We start from the raw sequence: 24,444 nt of genomic DNA, 5'->3' as shown, positions 1-24,444 counted from the left end.
AGAGGAGGCTGGAGGGCTACAGTCCACGGAATCACAAAGAGTCGGACACAGCTGAGCATATATGAATGCATGCACCACATTTGCTTATTCATTCACCTGTTGAAGGACACTGGGGTGGTGTCCACCTTTCAGCAGTTGAGATTAATGCTCCCATGAACATGGGTGTTCAAACACCTCTTCAGGATCCTGCTTCTAACTCTTTCGGGCATATACCCAGAAGAGGAATTGCTAGGTCATGTGCTATACTGTCTCATCTTTGGAGGGGGTGGGTGTGGCCTGGCTTCTGAATTACAGGGTATTAGGAGGTTGGAGGGGGTTGGCTTTGTGACTTTAGGCAGGACAGTTTCCCCCTCTGAGAGCAGATCACGTTTCCAAACAGGGATTTTTGTTAACTAGACACAGTCCCGAGCCCATTTTCCTGGGAAATTCTAATTCAATGCCTGTCTGGGACCCAGGAATTTGGCATTTTTTGAAGAGCCTCAGGTGATTTTTATCATCAAACAGGTTCGGGAATCACTTGACCCGAGAATTTCTAAAGACCCTTGCAGCTCTGACCTATGACTTCAGTGATTAAGGGACTAACCTGGAGTCCGACTGATTTCAGTTAGGTTCCTGGTTGCCAGTCACCAGCACCACCTCAGTTTCTTCCCGTAAAGGAGGTTAATGGCGCCTACCCCAGGACTACTGCCTGAAGTAAATGGAAATGAAAGAAAATAAGGCTTTAGCATTTACCTAGTACTCAAAAGAGTCCTCTAATATCTTTGTGTTATTCCCAGTCGTCCGTTCCTTCAGCCTGACTGTTCCTCTCGCAGTGGGTGGGTTCCTATCGCCGCCTGGTGGTAAGACTAAGTCAGTGCACACACACTGACTTCCCCTTTCCCCCACCGGTCTCTGCCCCAACTCCCACCCGGCCCATTGCATCCCAACCTCACCCTACTCAGAAGCCTCAGGCCCCTCCGCGAGGGTGGAAGATCAAGGAGGGAGGGGCTGGGGTCTGAGGCTCCCAGAGTCCATTCCACAGCCTCAGCCTAGGGATGGGAGTCGTTGGCACAGCTCTGACTCCCTGGATGGTCCTGCAGAAGCCATTTCTGTCCTAAAAAGTGAAAGTGAAAGTGAAGTCGCTCAGTCGTGTCCCACTCTTTGCGACCCCGTGGACTGTAGCCTACCAGGCTCCTCCGTCCATGGGATTCTCCAGGCCCCTACTGGAGTGGGTTGCCATTTCCTTCTCCAGGGAATCTTCCTGACCCAGGGATCGAACCCGGGTCTCCCACCAGGGAAGCCCATTTCTCTCCTAACCCCTCCTTAATAGTAAGAATGGAGCTGAGTGCCAATTCTATGCTGGAGGTCTTATAGGTATCATCTCATTTGATCTTCACATAAAGAAGAGGGACTTAGAACCTTTCCCACAGATGAGGAAATTGAGACTTAGAGAAGGTAAGTGACTGGCACAAAATCACACGGCTTGCGATGGTGGAGCCAAATCTCAAGGCCAGGTGGATTTTTTTTTTTTTTAAGGATTTTATTTTCTTTTTCCAGAAAGGAAGGCTACAGAGTTAGAAATTTTCACCAAAATTTAATATAATGCTTGATTCTTCAAAACAGCCAAAGGCTTTTCAGCTCTGGACACTCAGGTTATGCAAAAACTCAAATTGATTCAGCCAGAACCTTCATGTTTTCTCACTAAATAACAGTCAAAGCCAGGCGGATCTTAAACCATGGCTATTTCTATTAAGCTAGAAAGCCCACAAACTAGTGATTATCCGCCTTGGCTGGACACTGAATTCACCTGGGGAAGCTTAAAGAATACTAATGCCTGGGCTCCACCCCAGAGATTCTGGTTAATTGGCCTGGGATACGGCTTCAGCTCCCCCCTGAGTATTCTTGTGGGCAGCCAGTGTGAACCACTGCTCATTCTGTCTTCTGTTTCTTGGGGCGCTGCGCTCTGCTCGGTGGGTAACAGCAAACTTCCCCTAAACGATCTGGGCCCAGGTGCTCCCCTTGCCCCAGGCTCACAGGTGCCCTGGAGGGTGACAGCCCCAGCCTGGAGCAGGAGACCGGGTTCTACGCCTGAGAGGTAACTGGAGGGCGAACTCCCGTGCGCCCCAGGACGCGCTCGAGAGTGACGCCCGAGGCTGTGGGGCCCCGGGTTCCGCTGCGTGCTAGTTGTGTCGCCGTGGGCAAGTGACTGCACCTGTCTGTGAAGTTGCTGGTATGGAAAACATGTGCGAAAGTAAAACTCGACGGCACAAAATGGCTAAGTATCAAATGAGCTAATTGATAGGAAACCCACTTAGAAGCAGGCCCAGAACCCAGCAAGCTCTCAATAAATGTCACGGCTACTGCTGCTGCTATTATTATTATTCCTCACTCCGACAACAGCAGCCTGTGCGGACTGCTCACCGAGCGAACCGGAGAAGAAATCCTCTTTCGTTTTTCAGAACTGCTGTTCCCGCAAATCACAGAGAGCCCCGCCCAGAGGCGGGCACAGGTCCGAGCTGGCCAATCAGAGTACACCCATCCTAGGCCGGCGACAGATCCAAGGGTAAGGAAGGGACCAAAGCGCAGCCAGTCCGGCCTCCGTTTGGGGGAGTGGATGAGCTCAGGGCCGTCTGAGGTCACCTTTCCCACGAACGCAGAGGCGAGCAGCAGGGAGGGTGAGAGAGACTTGGGGACGCCTTTAGAGCCCCTGGATACAGCCATGCCAGAGGTGAGACTGCCTCTCGCTGACCCAGTTGAGGGGGCAATCAGTTCCCTTTTGCGCTTATGCTACTTTACACTGGGCTTCTGTTACCTGCCCCTTACACGGCTTTAGTCTGAGTTCATAGTCCCTGTTCACCCTCAGGGATTCAGTTGAGAGGATGTCCAGGAAGTGGCTTCTTATGCGGAGGTTGCGCCTGAAGGCAACTGTTAAATCACGGTAATTACCCATAAGTGATGGAGAAGGAAATGGCAACTCACTCCAGTATTCTTGCCTGGAGAATTCCATGGACAGAGGAGCCTGGCGGGCTACAATCCATGGGGGTCACAACGAGTCAGACACAACTAAGTGACTAACACACACACAGACACCCATAAGTGAAAATCGCACAGCACAGAACTGCTCTTGACAATTTCTCATAGGTTGAGGAGGACTAGAGAGACATCACAACCAATGCAGTGTTTCCCTGAACCTATAAGGGCCATTACTGGGACAGTAGGAAAAACCTATCAGTCTTTGGCCAAGGGTATTCCAGAGTTCATTACACTATTCTTAAAACTTATGTGTCAATTTGAAATTGTTTCAAAAAAAAAAAAAAAAAAAAACACTGGAGGAAAAAATGAACATTGGAAGGGAAAAAAAGGAAAAGTTTTTGAAGAAAGTCTCATAAACCTCCCGTCAAATACTGTACCTGCCACAGGCATACACCACATTGGAGACACAAATGGACTTTGAACAACATCCAGAGGGGTGTTCCACCAGGGGTAGAAGAAGGCCATATCTCCTCCCCTGAGCACTAGGTAGAGAGACAGGTATTTAAGGGCCCACTTGTGCCAGGAATCTGTATCTTTAAACACTAGAAACACTAGAGTCACATGTTGCAGGATCAAGACAGAATAAGAAACAGGCAGGGTCTCCCCTCCCCATTCACAGCATCCAAGATAGTTCTTTGTCTCTCTCTCCCCATTTAGTTACTCGTCACACACCATGGGCCCTGGAGAGAGAGCTGTGAACAGAATGGACAAAGTCCCTGGCCTCAGGGAGCTTTTCTTCATAGCTCATGTGACATCATTCAGAGATGTGTGAGGAACTACCCAGTGGGGAGATAGCATCCTCGTTTCTTGGAGACGGTGCTGTGCTGAGTGGTTCTCAGACTCAGGTGGGCATCTGAATTCCCAGAGGCTATGCCAGAATGCTGAAGGCTGGGCCCCAGCCCAGAGCTGCTGGTAGTCAGAGGTGAAGTCTGCGCATCCGTGCTGCTAACGTGTTCCCGGTAATGCCGATGCTGCTGGTCCAGGGAACCCACTTTGAGAATCACTGCTTTACTGCGAGGAGTAATTTCAAAAGTAAGCATTTCAGAACCCCCAGTAATATTATTTGTCATGTTCTCCTTTTCTAGAGGAGACATCAGTGCCCCGGTTTTATGCTCTGTCCCTCCCAACAACCTCATCTCACAGGCTATGCATTCCATGAGGAGAAAACCACGCTGGAACCCCATTTTCAGCCCCTTCGGCCAGCGCCCAACAACCACCAGGGCTTCATTCAGCAAATGCTCAAGAAGCCCCTCCATGGGCCACCCCGGTGCTGTTCCCAGGCTCTGAGCTCAGACAGCTGGCCTGAATCCTGCTCACTCCCGCCTGTCCTCCTGTGAGACCCTGGACAGTGGCTTAACCTTCCTAAGCCTTCGTTTCCTTATCCAAGAAGCAAGGATAAGACTAGGACCCTGGGGACTTCCCTGGTGGCCCAGTGGCTAAGACTCCAAGCTCCCAATGCATGGGCCTGGGTTTGATGCCTGGTCAGGGAACTAGATCCCACATGCCACAACTGAGAATTCACATGCCACAGCTAAGAACCTATGGGGCCAAAAAAGAAAAAGACTAAGACCCTGGCACTGCAAGTCTAGAGCTCACTGAGAGAAACTCCCCTCTAGAACAGTCTGCCAGGGGCTATGTGACACCAACAGCACCTTGATGGATAAAAGAAGCCCCAACCTTCAACAAAATAAAGCTGACAAAACCCGGCCATTTCAAAGCTCAGACCTGTTTTCTATTTTGCAAGAGCCTGAACACACCTTCAGGCAGCTGGAGTTCCCAGGTTTCTGAAAAGCCCACCTGAATGGATCCTTTCATGCTACAAATTTATTTTGCCAGATTGAGAAACAAGCTCAGGGCAATAGGCTCTAAGCAAGGGGGATAACTTCCCTAAGGTCACCCCGCTGGGACATGGGAAAGCAGGATGCTTGGGTCTGTTTCTGAGTAAACTCTCCAGCTCTTAACCACTGCTTCAGACTTTCTCCAAAATGCCCTCTTTTCTCCTTTGCACCAGGCAGGCTGAGGCAGGGAGGGCTGGGTTCGAGTCGCTCAGGGACTGGGCCCTAATTTCCTTATACATAAAGCACCACAGCTGACCTAGATAAGACATCGGTTCTGTGCCAGGCACTGCGCTAAGCACCGAACATGGATCAATCCATCTGATTTTCACAACTTCCATAAAGTCGGATACAGTTATCGTCACCACTTTACCAGCTAGGAAATGGAGAGGTGAACTCATGTGCCCACCTGCCTTTCAAAGTTTCCACAGGGACTAGAGATAACACAAGTGAATCCCGCACACCTAGTGCGCGCTTGTCCATGGAATGGCTCCACCAAGCACCAGCTGTGTGACCTTAGACAAATTACTTAACTTCTCTGAGCCACAGACACACAGGTGTGCTATGAGAATCGAGTGAAAGCACTGGGCACAATGCCTGGCACACGGTAGGAGTCGTCATTGATCAGCATCATAGTCATTGGTGGCAGCAAATCTTTGTCTTCTGAAAGTAGATTTAATTTTAGGAAATAACTAAAATTCCAGTGGAATTGAGTCTGGTGACTAATGCCAATGGTCAAACAGAAATGCCATTTTTAGACCAGAACAAAGTGTAGTTATAAAGTCTCAAGCTTGTTTTTCTTTGTGGAGAGGTTTGGTGTTCTGGTGTCAGAGCAGAAGTTACCAGAAGTTATCTGTGTTGTTTTTTTTTTTTTTTTTAATTTTTTGGTATTTATTTGAATGTTCCAGGCCTTAGTTGCAGCATTTGGGATCTTTCCTTTCTTTTTTTTTTTTTTTTTAATTGCAACATGAGAACTCTTAGTTGCGGCATGTGGGGTCTAGTTCCCTAACTAGGGATCAAACCCAGGCCCCCTGTATTTGGAGTGCAAAATCTTAGCCACTGGATCACCAAGCAAGTCCCTGTGTGTGTTCTTGACATGAATCTTATCACTAAACTCACACTCATTTTCAGCAAAATCTCAATGGCCAGCAAAATCTCGATGGCCAATACTAAACCTACCCATCCTTGGCCCAAATGTAGAGACTGACACGTCTCTAAGTGAAAAGTGAAAGTGAAAGTCGCTAAGTCATGTCTGACTCTTTGCAACCCCATGGACTATACAGTCCATGGAATTCTCCAGGCCAGAATACTGGAGTGGGTAGCCTTTCCCTTCTCCAGGGGATCTTCCCGACCCAGGGATCAAACCCAGGTCTCCCACATTGCAGGTGGATTCTTTTTTTTTTTTGCAGGTGATTCTTTACCAGCTGAGCCACCAGGGAAGGCCCTTTTATAAAAAGACCCTTTTTATTCTTTTCTGTGTTCCATTTGGCTACTTTCTGTTTCTATCATGATCTGAACCCAGACTAACTCTCCAAGGATTAAAAACATGTCACTGAAAAAAAAAACATGTCACTGCATTCAAAGTGTACAACATGTGAATACATTCTCCTCAAAGTAACTATGTAAATGTTAAACTTTTTAATTAAAATTATTTTTCATGTATGTTTTGAAAAGTGACTTTTCCTCTAATATATTCAAAATGATATATTAAAATTTAAAGTCAAATATAGTTTACACTTAATAAATATCCCCAAATTAATCTAATTTAAATGGTTTTTTATAAGTTTTCATTTCATCTTATTTAACACTTTTAGGAAAACTGAACTGTTCTCAAAATAGTATCCAATGTTGCACTAGTTCTGAACATGAAGAACTGCTACCATGCTTCACAAGTCATGTCCAGACTTGTACACATTAATGTGAATTAATACTTGATAGTGTTCCTCAGCTGCCATGTGCAACGGTTACAGAGCCAATGCTGATTCATGAGACCCTTCAGAACAGAAAAAAATCGAGTAAATGGACACTTTATTATGCACGTAGATATCACACCCATGCAACCCAACAGGAGAGATCTAAGAAGTGAATTTACCTTTTCTCTCACATAAAAGTTTCTGCTGCTCAAATCTGCCCTCCAACTCGGAAGCAGAGTCCACCTCTGGTGTTGGCCAAAGCTCAGCCCACATGCCTCCTACAGGCGGGTTCAGGAATCTTTGCTTTTGAGAAAAGTGGGCAAGAGATACAGAGAAGTGTCTCTGGGACTCCAGCAGGGTTAGAACCTGGATGCTTAGGTTTATAGCCCGCTGAGCCCCAGGCTCCCTGTGGTTCTCGGCTTGGATTTGTCTGGGGTTAGAGATTCCCTCTGAAGGGCGGTTCTTAGGGCGGTCCTGGTCGAGGGGGCTACAGCACCCACTACCCCATGGTGCCAAGTTCTTTGTTGCTTGGAAACATTTTCATAAGTTGTGCCCTTTACCTGGAACATTCTCTTTCATAGTCTTTGAAATCCTTCAGGTCTCAGTTTAAAAATCCCCTTCTCAAGGACTTCCCTGGTGGTCCAGTGGCTAAAACTCTGTACTCCCAATGGAGGGGGCCTGGATTCCATCCCTGGTCTGGGAATTAGATTCCACAAGCTGCAACTAAGAGTTTGCATGCTGAAACTAAGAGCTGGCACCACCAAATTTTATAAATAAATAAATAAATATATTTTTAATTCCTTTCTCAGCCCTATTTATCCTCTAAATTCAGACTGGTCCCCCCGCTATTCTTGTGGAACCCAGTTCTTTCCCTTCCTGGCAGTTGTTAGAATTAATAATCATGATATCATTATAACTGGGCTACCCTGGTAATTTGCATATTCACGGATTTTCTCTCTTCCATTTCTCACAAGAATGGAAGCTCCATGAGGGCAGGGACCACATCCTTTTGTCCATAACTGTATAACCAGTGCTGTTTGGCACAGAATTGGTACCCAGGAAATACTTGCTGATGACTCTCAGCTGTGAGTTTCCTCACCTTTAATATCAAGGTGTTACTGTCTGCCTCAGTGGAAAGAGAATGGGAACAATGACCTGATGCACAGTAGGTGGTCAATAAATGCTACTCCGGTTATCACACATTCAGAGGCAGATGAGGACTGAGGAATCTTAGCAGTGAAGACTTAAGGGCTATTTAGGGTTGGATGTGGAGAAGGAAATGGCAACCCACTCCAGTACTCTTGCCTGGAAAATCCTATGGATGCAGGAGCCTGGTAGGCTTCAGTCCATGTGGTCGCAAAGATTTGGACACGACTGAGCGACTGAGCGAGGGTTGGATGGATTTCGTGGAATATGGAGGGCAACCCAGGAGAAGGGAACAGCTGCAACAAAAGTATGGAGGAGAGAAGGTACAAAGGCAATAAGTAAACCTACGGGGCTGGGTGGAGGGTAGGGTTTGAGAAAGCCCTGTAGTGAGAAAGGCAGACTGGGGCCAGGTCAGGGAGAGCCTTGAACACCAACCCAGCGCACTTAAACCTGATTGTAGGGACCCAGTGATGATTTTGGAGCAAAGGTGTGAGCTAAAGAAGTAGCATTTTAGGAAGATTATGTATGGCAAATTGGGACCAGGTGGACCAAGGACGTGGAGAAAACAAAAAGACTATTTCATTCAAATTCCATCTAATCATTATGACTATATAAAATATAAAAGGGTTAAGAACAAAAGCTCTGACAGAAGACAGTTCTGGTTACCATCTGGCCGACACTAAGGAGGTCACTTCACTTCTCTGGGCCTCAGTTTCTCCACCTATAAAATAGAAATAATAATAACCTCTACCTCACCTGTGTCACTGGACTCTTGTCCAGTGAAAATCAAATGAAATAGGGAATTCCCTGACAGTCCAGTGGCTAGGACTCAGCACCTTCACTGCTGTGGCCTAGGTTCAATCGCTGGTCAGAGAACTAAGATCCCACAAACCTTGTGGGCAAAAAAGGAAAAAAGTGCTCACTAATTTCCTCATGCAAAAAATGAACCCCAACCATGTGTCAAGTTGTGTTGTAAATGCTGAGGAAACAGAGATGATTCCGAAGTGCTCTGAAACAGGGCACATAATTACCAATTTTTTGTCTTTTTTTTTCTTCTAATTACTGATTTTTGAGCATTTACTATATGTGGCTTTCCACCTGTCATCTCATTTAATCTGCACAACATCCCTACCAGGTCAGTGCTGTTGTCAAACCCATTTCATAAAATGAGGAAACGGAGGCTCAGAGAGGTTAAGTTAGTCAACCAAGGATGTTCAGCTCTTAAGCAGCAGAGCTTAAGGCTTGTGCTCAGGGCTGGCTGACCCATGCCAGACAAATACATCTGTTTCCAACCATCTTGCTGTTCCCTTTCCAGCTATAAACCATCCCACCTTTTCTTTTTTCTTTTTCTTTTTTTTGACTGCAGAACTCCCCTCACCTTTCAAGTTTTAGATCAGGTTTCAGGAAGGCTCTAGGACCCCCAGTTGGGCCCCTCTTCTGGGCTTCCTCTGCACTTAGCCAAACCTCTCCCATGATATTAATCATACCAACATTACATTCCCTTGTCTCTAAGCTTTTTAAAAAGCATGTTCCAGGACTTACCTGGTGGTCCAGTGGTTAAGACTCCGCACTCCCAATGCAGGGAGCATGAGTTCAATCCCTAGTGAGGAAAGTAAGATCCCTCACTAAGATCCTGTGTGCTGCAAGGCAAAAAAAAGACCAGCTGAATCAACAGAACTTAAAAAAAAAGTTCATAAAAATTAACTAAAATGTATTTTAAAAAGCATGTTCCTTATCGTAAAGAAACATTTATATTTACACCCAGAATATAGGCATATTTCTTTATAAAGTATATACACACGCATTTGTCGATCTATATATATTAAATATTAGTAAATCCTGATTCTTTTTTATGAAAAACGAGGATACATACAGGATCTGATCTCATGTTTTCTTCCCATGCCCCATTTACCACCAACAAATTACAAATCGGCATCTCTAAGCCAAAGCTCAGGGCGTGGGGGGACCTGTTACAGGGACGCCAGTCTTCAGGCCGCTGGGGATCTGAGATCTTGTGAGTTCAGCCTCTTCTCTTAGTGGGCCAGGCTGGGGGGAGGGGAGGGTGCTCTGGGCAGGAGCCCCTCCCACAGTCCTGCCACCCTCTGGAGCCTGCAGGAGGTGGGGGTGAGGCTGAGCCTGGATTAGCTGGGGCGGCAGCAGGGAAGCTTCTAGAGCTGCAGGGCGGCCAGAGAAGTGGGTGCAGCCAGGCGCGGGCACCATGCCGCTGCAGGACGACACCCTCCGAGAGGTGTGGGCCTCAGACAGGTCTGGAAAGCCCCCACCTCACCCTACCTGAAGCCTGGTGGGGGGCTCAGATGGAGGGTTTGGGGAGGGAGACAGGCTGACGCCTTTGCTACCCTCAGCGGACACGAGGAGGAAGGCCGGAGCCCTGAGGTCCAGCAGCGCACCAAGCAGGTATGTCACCCGGCTTGGGGAGGAGACGGAGAGACCCCCACGCAGCACAGGGGATCTGGGAGCCGGGCCCGGCCCCCCTCAGCAGTCTCTGGGGGTCCCTACTTCCCTGGAAGTTTGGGCTTTGCTTTGTTCTTGCCGGAAAGGGGTGTTTGGGGGGCATAGGGTGTCCCGGGGAAGACTCTGGGCTTTGGGACATTGGAAGTGGCCATGAGGCGTGGGAGGGAGTCGTCCATCCACGCCCCAGGAAGGGGCGCAGTTCCCCTCCCGATAATCCGCGGTTATTTCTGGCGGCTCAAGGGATTAGAGGGTGATGGGCAGCCCTCAGGCCCCCCCCTTTCCTTCCTCTCCCTCCTCTTGACACCCCCACTCTGCAGCGACAGAAGTTGAGGAAGAAAAAGCCAGAAGCCCCAGAGGCCCCCTGCCCCACGGGATCCAAGCCCCGGAGACCTGGAGGTGGGCGGGGGGCGCGGGGCGAGTCCCGGGGCACCCCCCAGGTGAGGGGCCCGTGAGGGAAGGCCCGCAGGCGAGGCACGGGGGGTCGGGGCGGGTGGTTGAGCTGGGGGATAGGAAGAGTGGAAGGATGAATGAAAGCCGGGAGAGCGGTGTCCAAAGTGAAACAGAGCCCCGGGGAGCCCCCAAGAGTGAGAAGCCCGAGGGGGCGCGGGCACCTTCGCAGGAAGGGGTGGGGGGGGTCCCTCCTGACCCGCGCATCTCGGCTCAGCCGGGAGGAAGGGGAAGCCGCGGGAGGAGGTCGCGCAGGGACCGGCTGAGGCCCGGGCAGCGCAGACGGTCTACACCAAGTTCCTCAGGGACCCCGAGGCCAAGAAGCGCGACCCCCGGGAGACCTTCTTGGTAGCCCGCGCCCCAGACGCCCCGGACGCGGAGGACGGTGAGCGAACCCCGAGGGAAGGGGGCGGCTGGAGACGAGGGCTTGGACAGGAACCACAGACAGAGGCAGACAACTGGAGGAAACAGCGTCTGGGTCCCTGGCCTTGGCTCTGAACTAGGAAACCCTTTATGCTCGTGTTCTTGTCCACATTTTCCGGATGGGGAAACCGAGGCACAAAGGAGCGGTTAGGAGCTCTGCCTCAGACTACCTCTAGGGGCCAGCGGGAGCTCAGATGGGTCTGGCTGGGGGTTAGAAAGAGAGACAGACCAGGGTAGGGAGAAGCAGAGTGGGAGAAGCAGGCACGTGTCTCGTTAGAAGGGATGGAAAAGGGGAAACTGAAAGATGCCAGGAGGGTGTGTGATAGCCAGAGAAAGAGGAAGGACCTGCAGAGAAGTGCATTTTCCCAGAACAGGATTGCCAAGCCCCCAGCGTACCCCCGACTCCAGCTCTCGTGCGACTTGCACACCGTGGAAGACTTTGGGGTCACCCATTCTTTGAGACTCTTCCTCCTGTTTCTGTTCCACAGGGGAGCCTCCTACCCCCGGCTCCTTCACTGCCTCCCAGCAATCTGGAGAGACTGAGCCCCGCAGAGATTAGAGGACCCACCCCAACCCCCATGTTGATGAATTTCTACCTACAGGGGATGAGGAGGAGGGAGAGGAGGACCTGGAAGATGAAGACGAAGAGGAGGAAAAGAAGGAGAGAGTCCGTCTGCCTCCCAAGAAAGCCCCCAAAGAGAAGGCTTCTACAGACATCAAGGAGAGGAAGACCAAGGCCCAGGGTCCAAAGGGTGGGTGTTGAGGGTCCAGAGGGGGCAAAAAGACACACAAAACTGGCCCCAGAGGGGCCTGGGGGTTCATGGACGTGCAGGGGTTGAGACATCAGAAAGCTACCAGGTGCCTGGACCCAAGTGTTTCACCCTTTGGTGATTTCTTCCCTCTGCATGCTGCATGCTAAGTCACTTCAGTCGTGTCCTACTCTTTACAACCCTGCCAGGCTCCTCTGCCCATGGGATTCTCCAGGCAAGAATACTGGAGTGGGTTGCCATGCCCTTCTCCAGGGGATCTTCCCAACCCAGGGATCAAACCCACCTCTCTTGTGTCTCTGCATTGGCAGGCGGGTTCTTTACCCCTAGCACCACTTGGGAAACTTCTTCCCTCTAATGATCCTTAAATTAATATGTGCCCCCACCACCATCCATCTCCCCAGCCCCCTGCTCAGGGTGTGCTGAGTCAGGGAGGGCAGAGGATTTTCATGTTCTTGGTGAGTTTTTAAGTTTTGTTTTTAACTCAGTATGAATTATATTTATAACTTTTACAAAAGTATCAAAGTGATTATAATAAAAATCAATCAGTGAGTAAATACTGTGATGGCTTCCTGGCTGGGCACCTTGCCCGACGGGTCCTGGGGTCTGATGTAAATGTAGACACGTAGCTGGGACCTTGGGCCTCTTGAAGGGAGAGGACTGTCTGGAGCTCTGACCAGAGAAGGTTTGGAGGTTTTCTGAGGGAGATGGGGAGGGAGCTGGGATTCAGAGTTTCCTTAGAAGGCCTGGCATTCATTCATTCACTACTTACTAGACTCCTGGCATTTGTTCAGTTCCTTTTGAACTCAGGGTTAAAAACAAGATAGGCAGAGGGGCTCTGGGCCTCCCAGGGGACCGAAGGGACAATGAGTGTGGTGGAAGGTGTGACTCTTCCTTGTCTAACCCCTACCCTCCTTTTCCAGCAGATGTGGGAAGCCCTGGCCCACCACTGAAACCTCTGCGAGTTAAGAAAAAGGAGGCTCCAGCTGGGGAAGGGACCAAGATAAGAAAGATGAAGAAGAAAGGTGAGCCTGGTGTCCGGAGGAGCAAGGGTCTCTGGGGGTGTGTGTGGCGGGGGTGGGTGGGCTATGACCCCTTCACTTCCACACAAGCAGGGTCCGGGGATGCTGACAAGGACTGCTCCATGAGCCCAGGCGGGGTGAAGAAGACACCGGCGGCCATGTTTCTGGTTCCCGGGGATGGCCCATCGCAGAAAGCTCTGAAGAAGGGTGGGTGGTGAGCTTTGGTGAGCTCTGGTTCCGGGGCGTCCAGGGGCACAGTTAGTTGTCACTGTGGAGGGGCGGGTGCGGCCTAGATGGGGTAAGGAGGAGGTTCTCAAGTCGGAAGACTTGGGGGCACCTTGACGCCCACTTGAATAAGCCATGTGGCCTCAGGACAGGGTCTTCGCCTTTCTGAGGTTATTCCTCTCCGATAATAGTGAACTGGGATTGCTCCCCTGTGGCTGTGGGAAGGGTCCAGGTGAGGCGTGGGTGTCCCTTGTAAACCGTGACGTGCCCCTGCCAGGGTAAGGGGCGAACAGGCTTCCCCTCCACCCCCAGGCACTCCCAAAGGCTCCGAAGAGGAGAAGAAGGAGGACGGGGAGGAGGAGGAGGAGGCGGCCTCTGTGGTGACCAAGAACAGCAATCAGAAGGGCAAAGCCAAGGGAAAAGGCAAAAAGGTGGGAGCCCAGAAGGGAGAGGGTGACGTCCCTGCTGGGAGCACTGGCAGGGTTTGGGGGACCTGGGCATGGGGCCTCGTGGGCTGAGGCCATGGAGTCCCTTGGGGTTAGAATTCTTAGCTCCCTCTTTGGTGACAGGATATGAGGACAAAGGGAACCAGGTTTGTAGGAATAGAAGAGGCAGTGCGGGGTCAGCAGGCTGGGACTGGCCACCCGGGGGCCTTATGCTGTGTGCCCTGAGCCCTCCCCGCTGCAGCCTAACCATCAGACACAGCCGGAGGTGCTTGCATGGCCCCGCGTGAACGCACACACGTTTTCTGTACCAGGAGGTGAAGCACAGTCAGACAGGCACAGCATACACAGCCCTGGGCACAGCTTAGGCTGACTGTGAGTTATTAAAACAGTTCTACCCTGCTGCTCTGAGACTGCTCAGAATGCTTCCTCCTCTCCCACCCAGGACCTCCTTCCAGCAACCAAACTATCCAGCAACCAGAGTTAACACTGGCTCTCAAGGGCCTCCAGGACCCTCCTCTAGGCCTACCATGTCCATTCTGATTGGGCAGTCTCCAGGGGCAGACCGTGTTGTTAAATATATTGAATGCTGCCCCTCCTCACAAACAGGACTCAGGTACCAACATGCACAGGCTGGAGTAAGCAGGAGAGAGGGGTCCAGCTGGAGAAAGTGATGAAAGCCTTTGAGAAACAGCTTCCAGGAATGGAGGGATCACCCTGAGGGCAGGGCCTGGGGGGTGAGGGTGGGGTCTTGGCTTTGTGGGTTTATTCCTTTGTACAAGCATGGTCAGGTCTCCACGGACTGATTCACATGGGACAAGATCACCAGATACTGATGTATAAACTGAAAGCCCAGTTTATTATCTTCCAGAGAGAATATGCAGGCATGCAGAGCCTTTAATATAGTAGGCCCTTGAAATTCACCACGTAGAAATGTTTAAATGAGTTCCGGCTTTCTCCACACCACATTCCAAACATAGTCCTGAGTTTCCCAAGTTTCTTCTGCAGCAGCCTAGAGTGGAGAAGAGATGCCCACTCACCCGGAGGTTAAGGGCCCGCTTCCCAACACCAGCCTCACTTCACACACAGTGCAAACCTGCCTTCAGCAAAATGGGCAACCTCAGCCCACCAGGGCTTCTTGGTGGCTCCCAGAGAGCATTTACTCCTCAAATGCACATACCCAGGTGGCAGTCCCTTCTCTCCCCTGCTGAGAAAGTTGGGGTTAGAATCTTGGTTGCCCTTCCTGTGAGGGACAGAACGTGAGAGCAAAGGGTACTAGCCTTGTAAGAACAGAAGGCGCAAGAGTAGGGTGATCATCAGGCCACCCTAGGGCCTAATACAACCAAAGAGTTATTAAAAGTTTTCAATGAGCAAAATGAGCTTATTTATTCATTTGTTGTATTGCTATGTAACAAACCACCCCAAAACTTAAAACAATAATTCATCCTCTTAATTTCTGTGAGTCAGAAATCTAGGAACAGACTCACAGACTTAGAGAACGAACTTATGGTGGCCAGGGGGAAGGACAGGGAGAAGGGATAGTTGGGGAGTTTGGGATGGATATGTACACACTGCTATATTTAAAATGGATAAGCAACAAGGACCTGCTATATAGCACAGGGAACTCTGCTCAATGTTATGTGGCAGCCTGGATGGGAGGGGAGTCTGGGGGAACGTGGGTTCAGGTAGATGTATAGCTGAGTCCCTTCACTGTTCACCTGAAACTATCACAATAATGTTAATCGGCTATACCCCAATACAAAATAAAAAGTTTAAAAAGAAAAGAAATCTAGGAGTAGTTTAGCAAGAGTAGTTCTGGCTCAGCGTGTCCCATGAAGTTGCAGTCGAGATGTCAACTGGGGCTGCACTCATTCTCAAATCTTGACTGGAATGGAAGATCTGCTTCTAAATGGGTTTACTATCATGATTGTTGGCTGGAGGCCTCTCCAGAGGCTCCTTGAGTGTCCTTATGATGTGGTAGCCAATTTGCCTCAGAGTTCAAGAATGGCCCAAGAGACAGAGCAAGGCAGAAGCTGTAATATCTTTTATGACCTAGCTTTCAAAGTGACCGCCCATCACTTCAGCCTTATTCCATTGATCACAGAGACCAATGTGGGAAGGATCTACACTAGAGTATAAATACCGTCTTGGAGATTGGCTGCTACATTCACTGGGTATTTACTGTCTGCTAAACTAACAGGTGGCACTAGTGGTAAAGAACCCACCTGCCAATGCAGGAGATGCTGAAGACAAAAGTTCAATCCCTGGGTCAGGAAAATCCCCTGGAGGCGGGAACAGCAACCCACTCTAGTATTCTTGCCTGGAGAATCCCATGGACAGAAGCCTGGTGGGCTATGGTCCATAGGGTCACAAAAAGTCAGACACAACTGAAGTGACTTAGCACGCCTGCATGTACATAGTAACAGTAGTAGCTAACACTTCTATAACACCATGTGTTTAGAACACAGTAATCCATACCTGCAGCCTCACCTCAGTTCACGCCCTAAGAGCATCCATGTGATGGAAGGTCTTTCAACAGGCTATGCATCTAACAGAAGACTGGGCAGCATTCAACACCCAGCTTCACCTCTTACTAACTATGTGAACTTGGGCAAGTTATTAAGCCTCTCTGAGCCTCAGCTTCTTCACCTGTATAAAGAGACCAACCACCTCAGTAGCTATAGATAAGAAGAATGATAATATTCCAAAGAGGAATATTTGGAAAGTGCATAGAATAATTCCTGGCACATCAGTAGACTTTCTATGAGTGTCTGTTAAGTATATAAGGTCTGTCCCAGGTATCCACCCCCATCCTGCATACTTAGATGAAAAGAACTGAGTCACAGCGTGGTTAAAAATTAACAAACATAATAAACAGTTAGTGATGGAACCAGGATTTGAACCCAAGCTGTCTGGCTCCAGAGCCTTGGCTCTTAACCACAAGCTGAACAGAATCTTAATAAAGCACAAGGCTCCCCACAGCCCTGCGAGCCTCGGGGGAGGCTGAGGGGCCCCAGCGAGCACTGGAGTCGCCTCTGTTCTTCCCCCCAAACAGAAAGCGGTGAGTTATCCTGCCTGCCTCCGGGCTCCGGACCTGCTGAGGGCTGGGGGAGACGGTGCTCTGGGGCTGACGCACCCTCTGTCCCGACCCAGAAGGAGGACAGGGCCCCATCCCCACCCGTGGAAGTGGATGAACCCCAGGAGTTCGTGCTTCGGCCTGCCCCCCAGGGCCGGACGGTCCGCTGCCGGCTGACCCGAGACAAGAAGGGCATGGACCGCGGCCTGTATCCCTCCTACTTCCTGCACCTGGACACCGAGAAGAAGGTGGGTCGGAGGAGGGAGGGAGAAGGGAGAGGGGAGGGGCCCGGGCCCGGGTCGAGAGCCAGAATGGGGGTGGGGGCTGGGGGACAAACGGGCCTTCCCCTCCCCGCACTCCCCTCCCGCTCGCCTCGGTCTTCCAGCGCATCTCTGCTGCCCCTCTCCCCAGGTGTTTCTCTTGGCCGGCAGGAAGCGGAAGCGCAGCAAGACCGCCAACTACCTCATCTCCAGCGACCCCACCAATCTGTCCCGAGGAGGGGAGAATTTCATTGGGAAGCTGAGGTGGGGCTGCGAAACTCAGGAGCCAGTCACCTCTGCCCCGCTGTGCAGAGTGCCCCCCACCTCAGACACTCTGGAATTGTCCCCCGGCCCCGGGCTTCTCTATACACATGGACGCTTGTCTGCTTTGATGCATGTAGATAGATCACTTGGGGATCTTCTTCAAATGGCTCAGTGAGGGGAGTTCCCTAGTGGTCTAGAGGTTAAGATTCTGAACTTTCACTTTGGTGGCCTGGGTTCAATCCCTGGTCTGGGAAACTGAGATCTGGCAAGTCCCAGGGAGAGGCAAAAAAAAAAAAAAAATTGGGTTCAGAGGGTCTGGGCTGGGAGTGAGTTTCTGCATTTCTAAGACGCACCAGGGTGATGCTCATGCTGCTAGTCCACGGAGCTCACTTGGAGTAGGGCATAAAGTCCAGGAAACAGGGATTATGCCTGTCTTGTTCATGGTTGAATTCCTAGCACCTGGCATATAGTAGCTATTCAATAAACAGTTACTAACTGACCGAACGAAATAGTCAGCACCTACCCTGTGTTATGTCTTCCCATATAGGTCATCCAATCCTCACCACAAATCTGAGAGATGAGGAGAAAGTGAATCTCCAAGTCAGGCTTTATTTCTTTATGTCTTTACCAAACACATATGTAAGGCCTACCTATGTGTCAGAGGTGTTTCTAGGTAACTTGCAAATATTAATGCATTCAGTAATCTTATCAACCAAATTGATAGTAAATACTATTACCACGCCCATTTTACAGATGGGGAAGTTGAGGCTAAGAGTTTAAGTCACTTGCCCGGGGTCATACAGCTAGTAAGAGCTTAGGTTTGAAAGCTGCCCAGTCTCCTTGTAGACCCAGGTTTTAAAAAGACTTCCTGCAGACAGCCAGAGGTAGGGCCCTAAGACACACCCATGCTTGAGGCAGAAAGCTCTTAAAGCTTGGCTGTGAGGAGGGGTCTGGAAGAAGGGGTATGGAACCCCCTCAGCCCCGCCCCCAGCTCCACCCTGCTTGCAGATCCAACCTCCTGGGGAACCGCTTTACCGTCTTTGACAATGGGAAGAACCCGCACCGCGGCGGCAGCACGGACGTGGGGAGCCTTCGGCAGGAGCTGGCGGCCGTGATCTATGTGAGAGCGCCCTCTGTCCCCCTGTGCCTGCGGCAGGCCCCTTCCCTCGCCCCTTCCCTCGCCGGGCGGTCTAATATGCATCTCCCTCCCAGGAAACCAATGTGCTGGGCTTCCGAGGTCCCCGGCGCATGACGATCATCATTCCTGGCATGAATTCCGACAACGAGAGGGTGCCCATTCGGCCTCGCAATGTGAGCCCCGCACCTCCCTGACAGCCTTTCCCTGTGGGTCTTGCTCCCTGGTTACCGGCTTGTAACCCACTTCTGGGAAGCCGTGTGGGGTGGGGATGGGGCGTTCCGCCTGCCCCGTACCCAACCCCTGAGCACAGCCATCACCCCATCACAAATTCATTTTGGCCACTTGCACAAGGGATTCAGTTTGGAGGATTTTCATTGAACTCACTGAAACAAGCACAATAGGGTTGGTTGGTTGGTTGGTTTTTTTTACTGTACATCATAATCATTCATTCATATATTTATTCAACACACATACATTGAGTACCAAGTATTAGTCGAGGCAACTGCAGACATCGTTGACAAAACGAAGATCTACCCTCATGAACCTGGCATCCCAGGGCAGGGAGACAGACAGTAGACAAAGACTGTAATAAGTAAGTAAATTGTGTAGTGTGTTAGAAACTGGTATTTACTATGGGGGGGGGGGGGGCGGGCGGGGAGAAAAGGTTGAACAGGGAAAGGAGATGAGGTGCATGTCTGTGTAGGTTTTGATTTAAATTCAGTGGTCAGAGTGGGCCTCAGTGAGCAGATGAAATGTGAAGGAGGTGAGGAGCAACCCTGCAGATATCTGGGAAAAGATCATGCAGGCAGGGAGAAGAGCCAGTGCAAAGGCCCTGAGGCAGGAGAGTGCCTGCTGAGTTTGAAGGTGGCCAGGGTGGCTGGAGGAAGATGAGGTCAGAGAGGTGAGAGTGAGGGGCAGGTGAGCCTGTATAGCTGGTTTTTACTCAGAGCAATAGGAACAGCAGGGCTTTGAGCAAAGGAGTGATAATGATTTGACATAGTTTAAAAAGCAAAGGTTGTTTTTTGTGTGTGTGAGGTGTAGGGCAAGATGGAGAGCTGGCCCAGAGCAAGGGGGCCTCCTTCAGTGTCAGACCCATGCTTTGCCCCTCAGCACTGCAAGCTGAGTGAGCCTGGGATTTCAGAGACGGTCGACTGGCATGTCTCATATGTCTCATACTCACAGTGAAGTCACTTTACTCATTTACAATGAAAAAGAATACTCCCGTCAGCTGATCACACATCCTTCCCTGCTGGAAAGCCACACTGGAATAATCAGAGACCTGGCCAACCCATGGGGCACAAGCCCTGGGTGGCTCCGGTCTTTGGGAGCCTGTGTGTTTCACAACTGCTCCTCCCAGCCTGGAATAGACACACAGATCCTCCAAAGGCGGTGCCTCCCACGTGTGCTTGGGCTTAGTGAGAACTGACACCCAGAACTGCTCTGAATCTTTCTTCATCATCAGTTCATTCATTCTACAATCACTTAGTAATGCCAGGTACTGAGGAAGGTAAAATCAATACAAGAGGCACCATCAAAACAATATCTGATATTTATTGAACATTTACTCTGTGCGAGGGACTGGTCAAAACAATACTTCATGCACTATTACTCATTTAATCTTCACAACACCCTGTTATGAGGGAAACTAAGGCACAGAGTTCAGTTCAGTTCACTTCAGTTGCTCAGTCATGTCCTACTCTTTGCGACCCCATGGACCGCAGCATGCCAGGCTTCCCTGTCCATCACCAGCTCCCAGAACTTGCTCAAACTCATGTCCATTGAGTCAGTGATGTCGTCCAACCACCTCATCCCGTTGTCTGTAAGGCACAGAGCCACTAGTCAAATACTGTGCCTGCTGTTAGGGTATCTAATTCTGTCCATAACAGTGCAGCGGGAGAAATCATAAGAGCAAAGTGTTATGGAAATTCAGAGCTAAGACATTTAAATCAGACTTGGGGTCAGGAAGGCTTCTTGGAGGACACAGTCTTGAGTGGACTCATTCTAAACCATGAACATGAACAGGTGACAAAGAAACCAAGAAAAGAAATACATGTCTCATACAGACCCCGCTCTTTCCTTCCAGAAACTCTTCCAGGACATTCTAACTACTCTTTACCTGTACACCTCTCGAAGCTCAACTGTGAGCTCCTTGTAGATCCTAGAATATCTGGTTCATCCTTGTGACAGATGCCTGCGTGTGGCCCAAGACCCCTTGGGACCATTGGCACAGAGCCCCTCCTGTGTGGCAGATGCTACTTTTCACCTTCCAACCCTCCACTCCGGCGTCCCACAGCCAAGCCCATTCTCCCAGACGTACACCCTGGCCAGAGGATGCCACAGACACCGTGGGTGTACTCAAAGAAACCCTGGCCACCATGGCCATTGACACCCAGGCTGCACACACATACAAGGGCATCACAGGTCCCCAGGCCCCACCCCCCACCCCAGCAGTCCCACGATATCTCAGCCAGCTCTCACCATCATGCCCCTAATGCTCCCCACCCCTCACACCCCAGGCCAGCGACGGGCTGCTGGTACGCTGGCAGAACAAGACACTGGAGAGCCTCATTGAGCTGCACAACAAGCCCCCCATTTGGAACGAAGACAGTGGCTCCTACACCCTCAACTTCCAAGGCCGAGTCACCCAGGCCTCGGTCAAGAACTTCCAGATTGTCCACACCGATGACCGTGAGTATCTGTTCCTCACCAGGCTGATTCCTCACCACCTCCAAGACCTCAACCCTCACTCAGCTCTTTCCCTCCCCGCTTCCCCCGCCATCTCCCCTCCACCACCACCAGCCCTCTCTCACACACACTGGAGTGGAGCTAGCTTTTATCCCTGGAGCCTGACACTCAGGAAGGTCACTCTCTCCTGTGGGGGCACTCACATTGTACCCCCAAGGAGCCTCAGATATTCCAAGCAGCTGTCTTCAGGCGCACTGTTTTCAGGCCCTCGTCCTAGCACTGACTAGAGCCTGGGCAGATGCTGGGCTGTTCTGGGTAAGACTGCGTTGAAGGGACAGTTACGCTGCTAGAGTTTAAAAACCACTGAAACAGCATTCCCAGGCGGTCCAGTGGTTAGGACTTGGTACTTTCACTGCCATGGCCCTGGGTTCAATCCCTTGTCAGGGAAATAAGATACTGCAAGTGAAGCCTAAAAGCCACGAGGCTCTGCCAAAAGTAAAAGTTAAAAAAACAAACTTATAGGCACTTCCCTGGTGGTCCTGTGGCTAAGACTCCACGTTCCCAGTGCAGGGGGCCCAGGTTTAACTCCTGGTCAGGGTACTCGGTCCCACATGCAGCCACTAAGACTCAGCACAGCCAAATCAAAAAAAAAAAAAACAAAACAAAACCCAAAACTTATAGCCCAACCCCTGTGTGGCCAGAGAGGATGCCAAGGTTCAGAGGGCAGTCCCTTACCCAAGTCTCTCAGCAGCTGCAGGCAGTTACCCTGGCCCTCAAATTTTATTTCACAAACACACAGTGCTTTCCGTGGACCAGTCACTGTTCTCAGGACTTCACAGATACTGATTCATTAAATCTCTTCAACAACCCTGTGAGGAAGGTATTATTATTGTCCCTATTGGAAGGACAGAGGAGGCTGGCGTGCTGCAGTCCATGGAGTCACAGAGTGTCAGACACGACTTAGTGACTGAACAGCATTTGGCAGATGAGAAAACCGAGATGCAGAGAGGTTGAGTAACTTACAGCTTGTGAAAGGCAGAGCTGGGGTTAGAACCCAGGTAGTCTGGCTCCGGTGTCCCACTCCTAACCCCATCAAGATGATTGTCTTTCAGGAGTAGGAAATATAAGTCAAGCATTTCTAGTCTTCTCTTTCCAGTGAGGTCAAAGGCCTGCCATTGTAGAACTAGGGAAAAAAGATAGAACACAAATAAAAACTCCCCTGTTACAAGCCTGGGGGAGAGGTCCCCACTAGGTTGAAGAGATGTGGATATGGAGCGGTATCTCCTAGGGATTTTCCAGGTTCCCAAGATTGGTTAACACTGAACAAGCTCCCCACCCCCACACCATCCTAGGGATGTGCCCCCAGTGTCATCTGTCCTGAGGTCTTAAAAACCCATCTCCAGATCACATTTCTGGTGGAGCCTGGTCTGCCTGGGTTGGGGGGTATTTTTAGCAACATCCTGTCCCATGGATGCTGGGGGAAGCGTTGGGATTGGGGCTGGGAACCTGGGCCAGATATGAGGTAGGGGCTGAGTGGGGGCACTGGTTGAGGTCATGAGGCTGGTGGTCTCAGGACTTGGGGTCTGGGATGGGGAAGAATGGGGTGAAAATAGCAGATGTTGGAAAGAAAGGATTCTAGGCATAAGCAAGTTTGACTGGTTACTACAATGCGGGCAGGTCATATGCCTAGCCCTGGGCAGAAGAAGGTAAGGCAGGGTCCTTGCCCTCAGGGGCTTACAGTGGTGGGTGCAGTTGCAGGCAGGCTTATTGGGTGAGATAGGAGGGTGCATGGATGGAGGGTGAATAACTGAGACAGTGGCTAAGGACTGGGGTCCCAGTGCAAGGGTGGGGGCCCTTCCGTCAATGATGAGGGCTTCGTCTGCCAGGACAGAGAGCCCACGAGGTCTCAGGCCGCCCCAACCCATGTCTGTGTCCACAGCCGACTACATTGTGCTGCAGTTCGGCCGCGTGGCCGAGGACGCCTTCACCCTAGACTACCGGTACCCGCTGTGCGCCCTGCAGGCGTTCGCCATCGCCCTCTCCAGTTTCGACGGGAAGCTGGCCTGCGAGTGATCCTAGTGACCTCCCCCAGCGCCCGCCCGCCAGGGCTGGGTAAAGGATTCACGTTGGAGGCTTGCACGGTCCCTTCACCAGAGCCCCTCGATGAAGACTTCTCCCTTGTCGGGGGGCTGACCCCTCACCGTCTCCGGGTGACCTTCATTCATTGCCCAGCCTGGCACGGTGTGGGGGGGGTGGGGGGTGGGGGTGGGGGGAGGAGCTCAGACGGCGGGTCGGACGGAGATGAAGAACATCTGGAGTTGGAGCCGCACATCTGGTCGCGAAGCTAGGCTGCGCCGCTTCACCAACACCACCCCCGCCCCGCGCCCCAGTCACTTCCTGTCCAGGAGCAGTAGTCAGTGTTGTTTTAACCCCCTCTGGGACTGCACTAGGGCTCCGAGGAGCCGGCGCGGGCTCGGAGGAGGGGGCAGGTGACGGGGGGCGGAGAGCCGGTACCCACACCCCCAATAAAGCCGCTTCCTAGGCCAGGACGGGCAGCGGTTCTTCAGCGCGTGCGGAGAACGAGGCGGCGGGAGGGGTCCGGGGGCCGGGAGGGGCCCGGGGGGCGGGCTGGAGGCCTCCGTTCCCCTACCCCCATCCCGCTCCTGCCCCGGGGCGCTCCCGCGTCCCCTCCCACGCGCCCATCGCGGGTCCTACCGAAACTCGGCGGGCTCGCGGTGTCGAGACGCCCCCTGCGGGGGCCCCCGGGAAGCCGGGCCGAGAGGGAGGGCCCCGGAGGTCCAGGAAGAGGGGGAAAGGGAGAAATTCGAGAAACAAGCCTCGCGAGGAGAACCAGACAAACCGGGTTCGGGCAGGGCGGGCGCAGCCTCTAGGGCGGGGCCGGTTCTGGGGCCCCGGGAGTCGGGGGTGCGGGCCCCCGGGCCGGAGAGGACGCTCCGCCTCGGCCGCTCGGGACTCGGGGGGTGGAGGGTAAGGAGCCCCGAGGCCCGTGCGCCCCGGGGCTCCGCCGGGCTCCTAGTGACGCGGCACCCGGGCCCCGGCCCCGACGGGAGTCCTGCCCTCGAGGCGGGAGCTCCGCCCTCGGCCCCGCCCAGGCCGGAGCCCCAGATTCCGGCGGGGAACTGGGGAGGGGGGACGGAGTAGCGCCCGGCATTCCAGGCAGGTTAGGAGTGCCGCTCCGGGAGGGCGAGGAGTGAGGCGCCCGGGCGCGGAGACGCCGGGGGAGCTGCCGCCGGGGTCCCGAAGCCCCGGGGTGGGCGGCCCGGGCGCCGGCAGGGGGCGGCCCCGCGCGGCCCCG

The 24,444-nt window shown here is 51.8% G+C and overlaps 1 protein-coding gene and 2 long non-coding RNA genes across 4 annotated transcripts; 1 reads left to right on the top strand and 2 right to left on the bottom strand.

The window, feature by feature from the left end:
• Positions 1 to 943: 943 nt before the first annotated feature.
• On the bottom strand, positions 944 to 7,645 carry LOC133059435 (uncharacterized). The gene is made up of 3 exons (XR_009693553.1): positions 7,321 to 7,645; positions 6,940 to 7,063; positions 944 to 4,023 (listed from the first exon to the last, which is right to left on the bottom strand). It is a non-coding gene; the product is annotated as an uncharacterized LOC133059435 (long non-coding RNA).
• Positions 7,646 to 10,124: 2,479 nt separating this feature from the next.
• TULP1 (TUB like protein 1) lies at positions 10,125 to 23,348 on the top strand. 2 transcript variants are annotated; one of them, XM_061146526.1, is made up of 15 exons: positions 10,125 to 10,171; positions 10,270 to 10,333; positions 10,696 to 10,774; positions 11,043 to 11,210; positions 11,851 to 12,000; positions 12,939 to 13,040; positions 13,131 to 13,244; positions 13,575 to 13,693; positions 16,761 to 16,766; positions 16,859 to 17,029; positions 17,193 to 17,305; positions 18,314 to 18,425; positions 18,518 to 18,616; positions 20,960 to 21,131; positions 23,068 to 23,348. In XM_061146526.1, exons 1-15 carry the CDS (start codon positions 10,125 to 10,127, stop codon positions 23,199 to 23,201), a joined length of 1,650 nt encoding a protein of 549 aa, XP_061002509.1. In that variant the 3' UTR covers positions 23,202 to 23,348. The 2 variants fall into 2 exon arrangements, with proteins under 2 accessions (XP_061002509.1, XP_061002510.1); XM_061146527.1 differs by lacking the exon at positions 11,043 to 11,210.
• On the bottom strand, positions 19,979 to 24,171 carry LOC133059434 (uncharacterized). The gene is made up of 3 exons (XR_009693552.1): positions 23,844 to 24,171; positions 22,152 to 22,311; positions 19,979 to 20,260 (listed from the first exon to the last, which is right to left on the bottom strand). It is a non-coding gene; the product is annotated as an uncharacterized LOC133059434 (long non-coding RNA).
• Between the last annotated feature and the right edge of the window lie 273 nt (positions 24,172 to 24,444).

This window comes from Dama dama, chromosome 7 (genome assembly GCF_033118175.1).
Source record: "Dama dama isolate Ldn47 chromosome 7, ASM3311817v1, whole genome shotgun sequence".
NCBI classification, from domain to species: Eukaryota; Metazoa; Chordata; class Mammalia; order Artiodactyla; family Cervidae; genus Dama; species Dama dama.
This window is presented reverse-complemented; position numbering and strand designations above follow the sequence as displayed.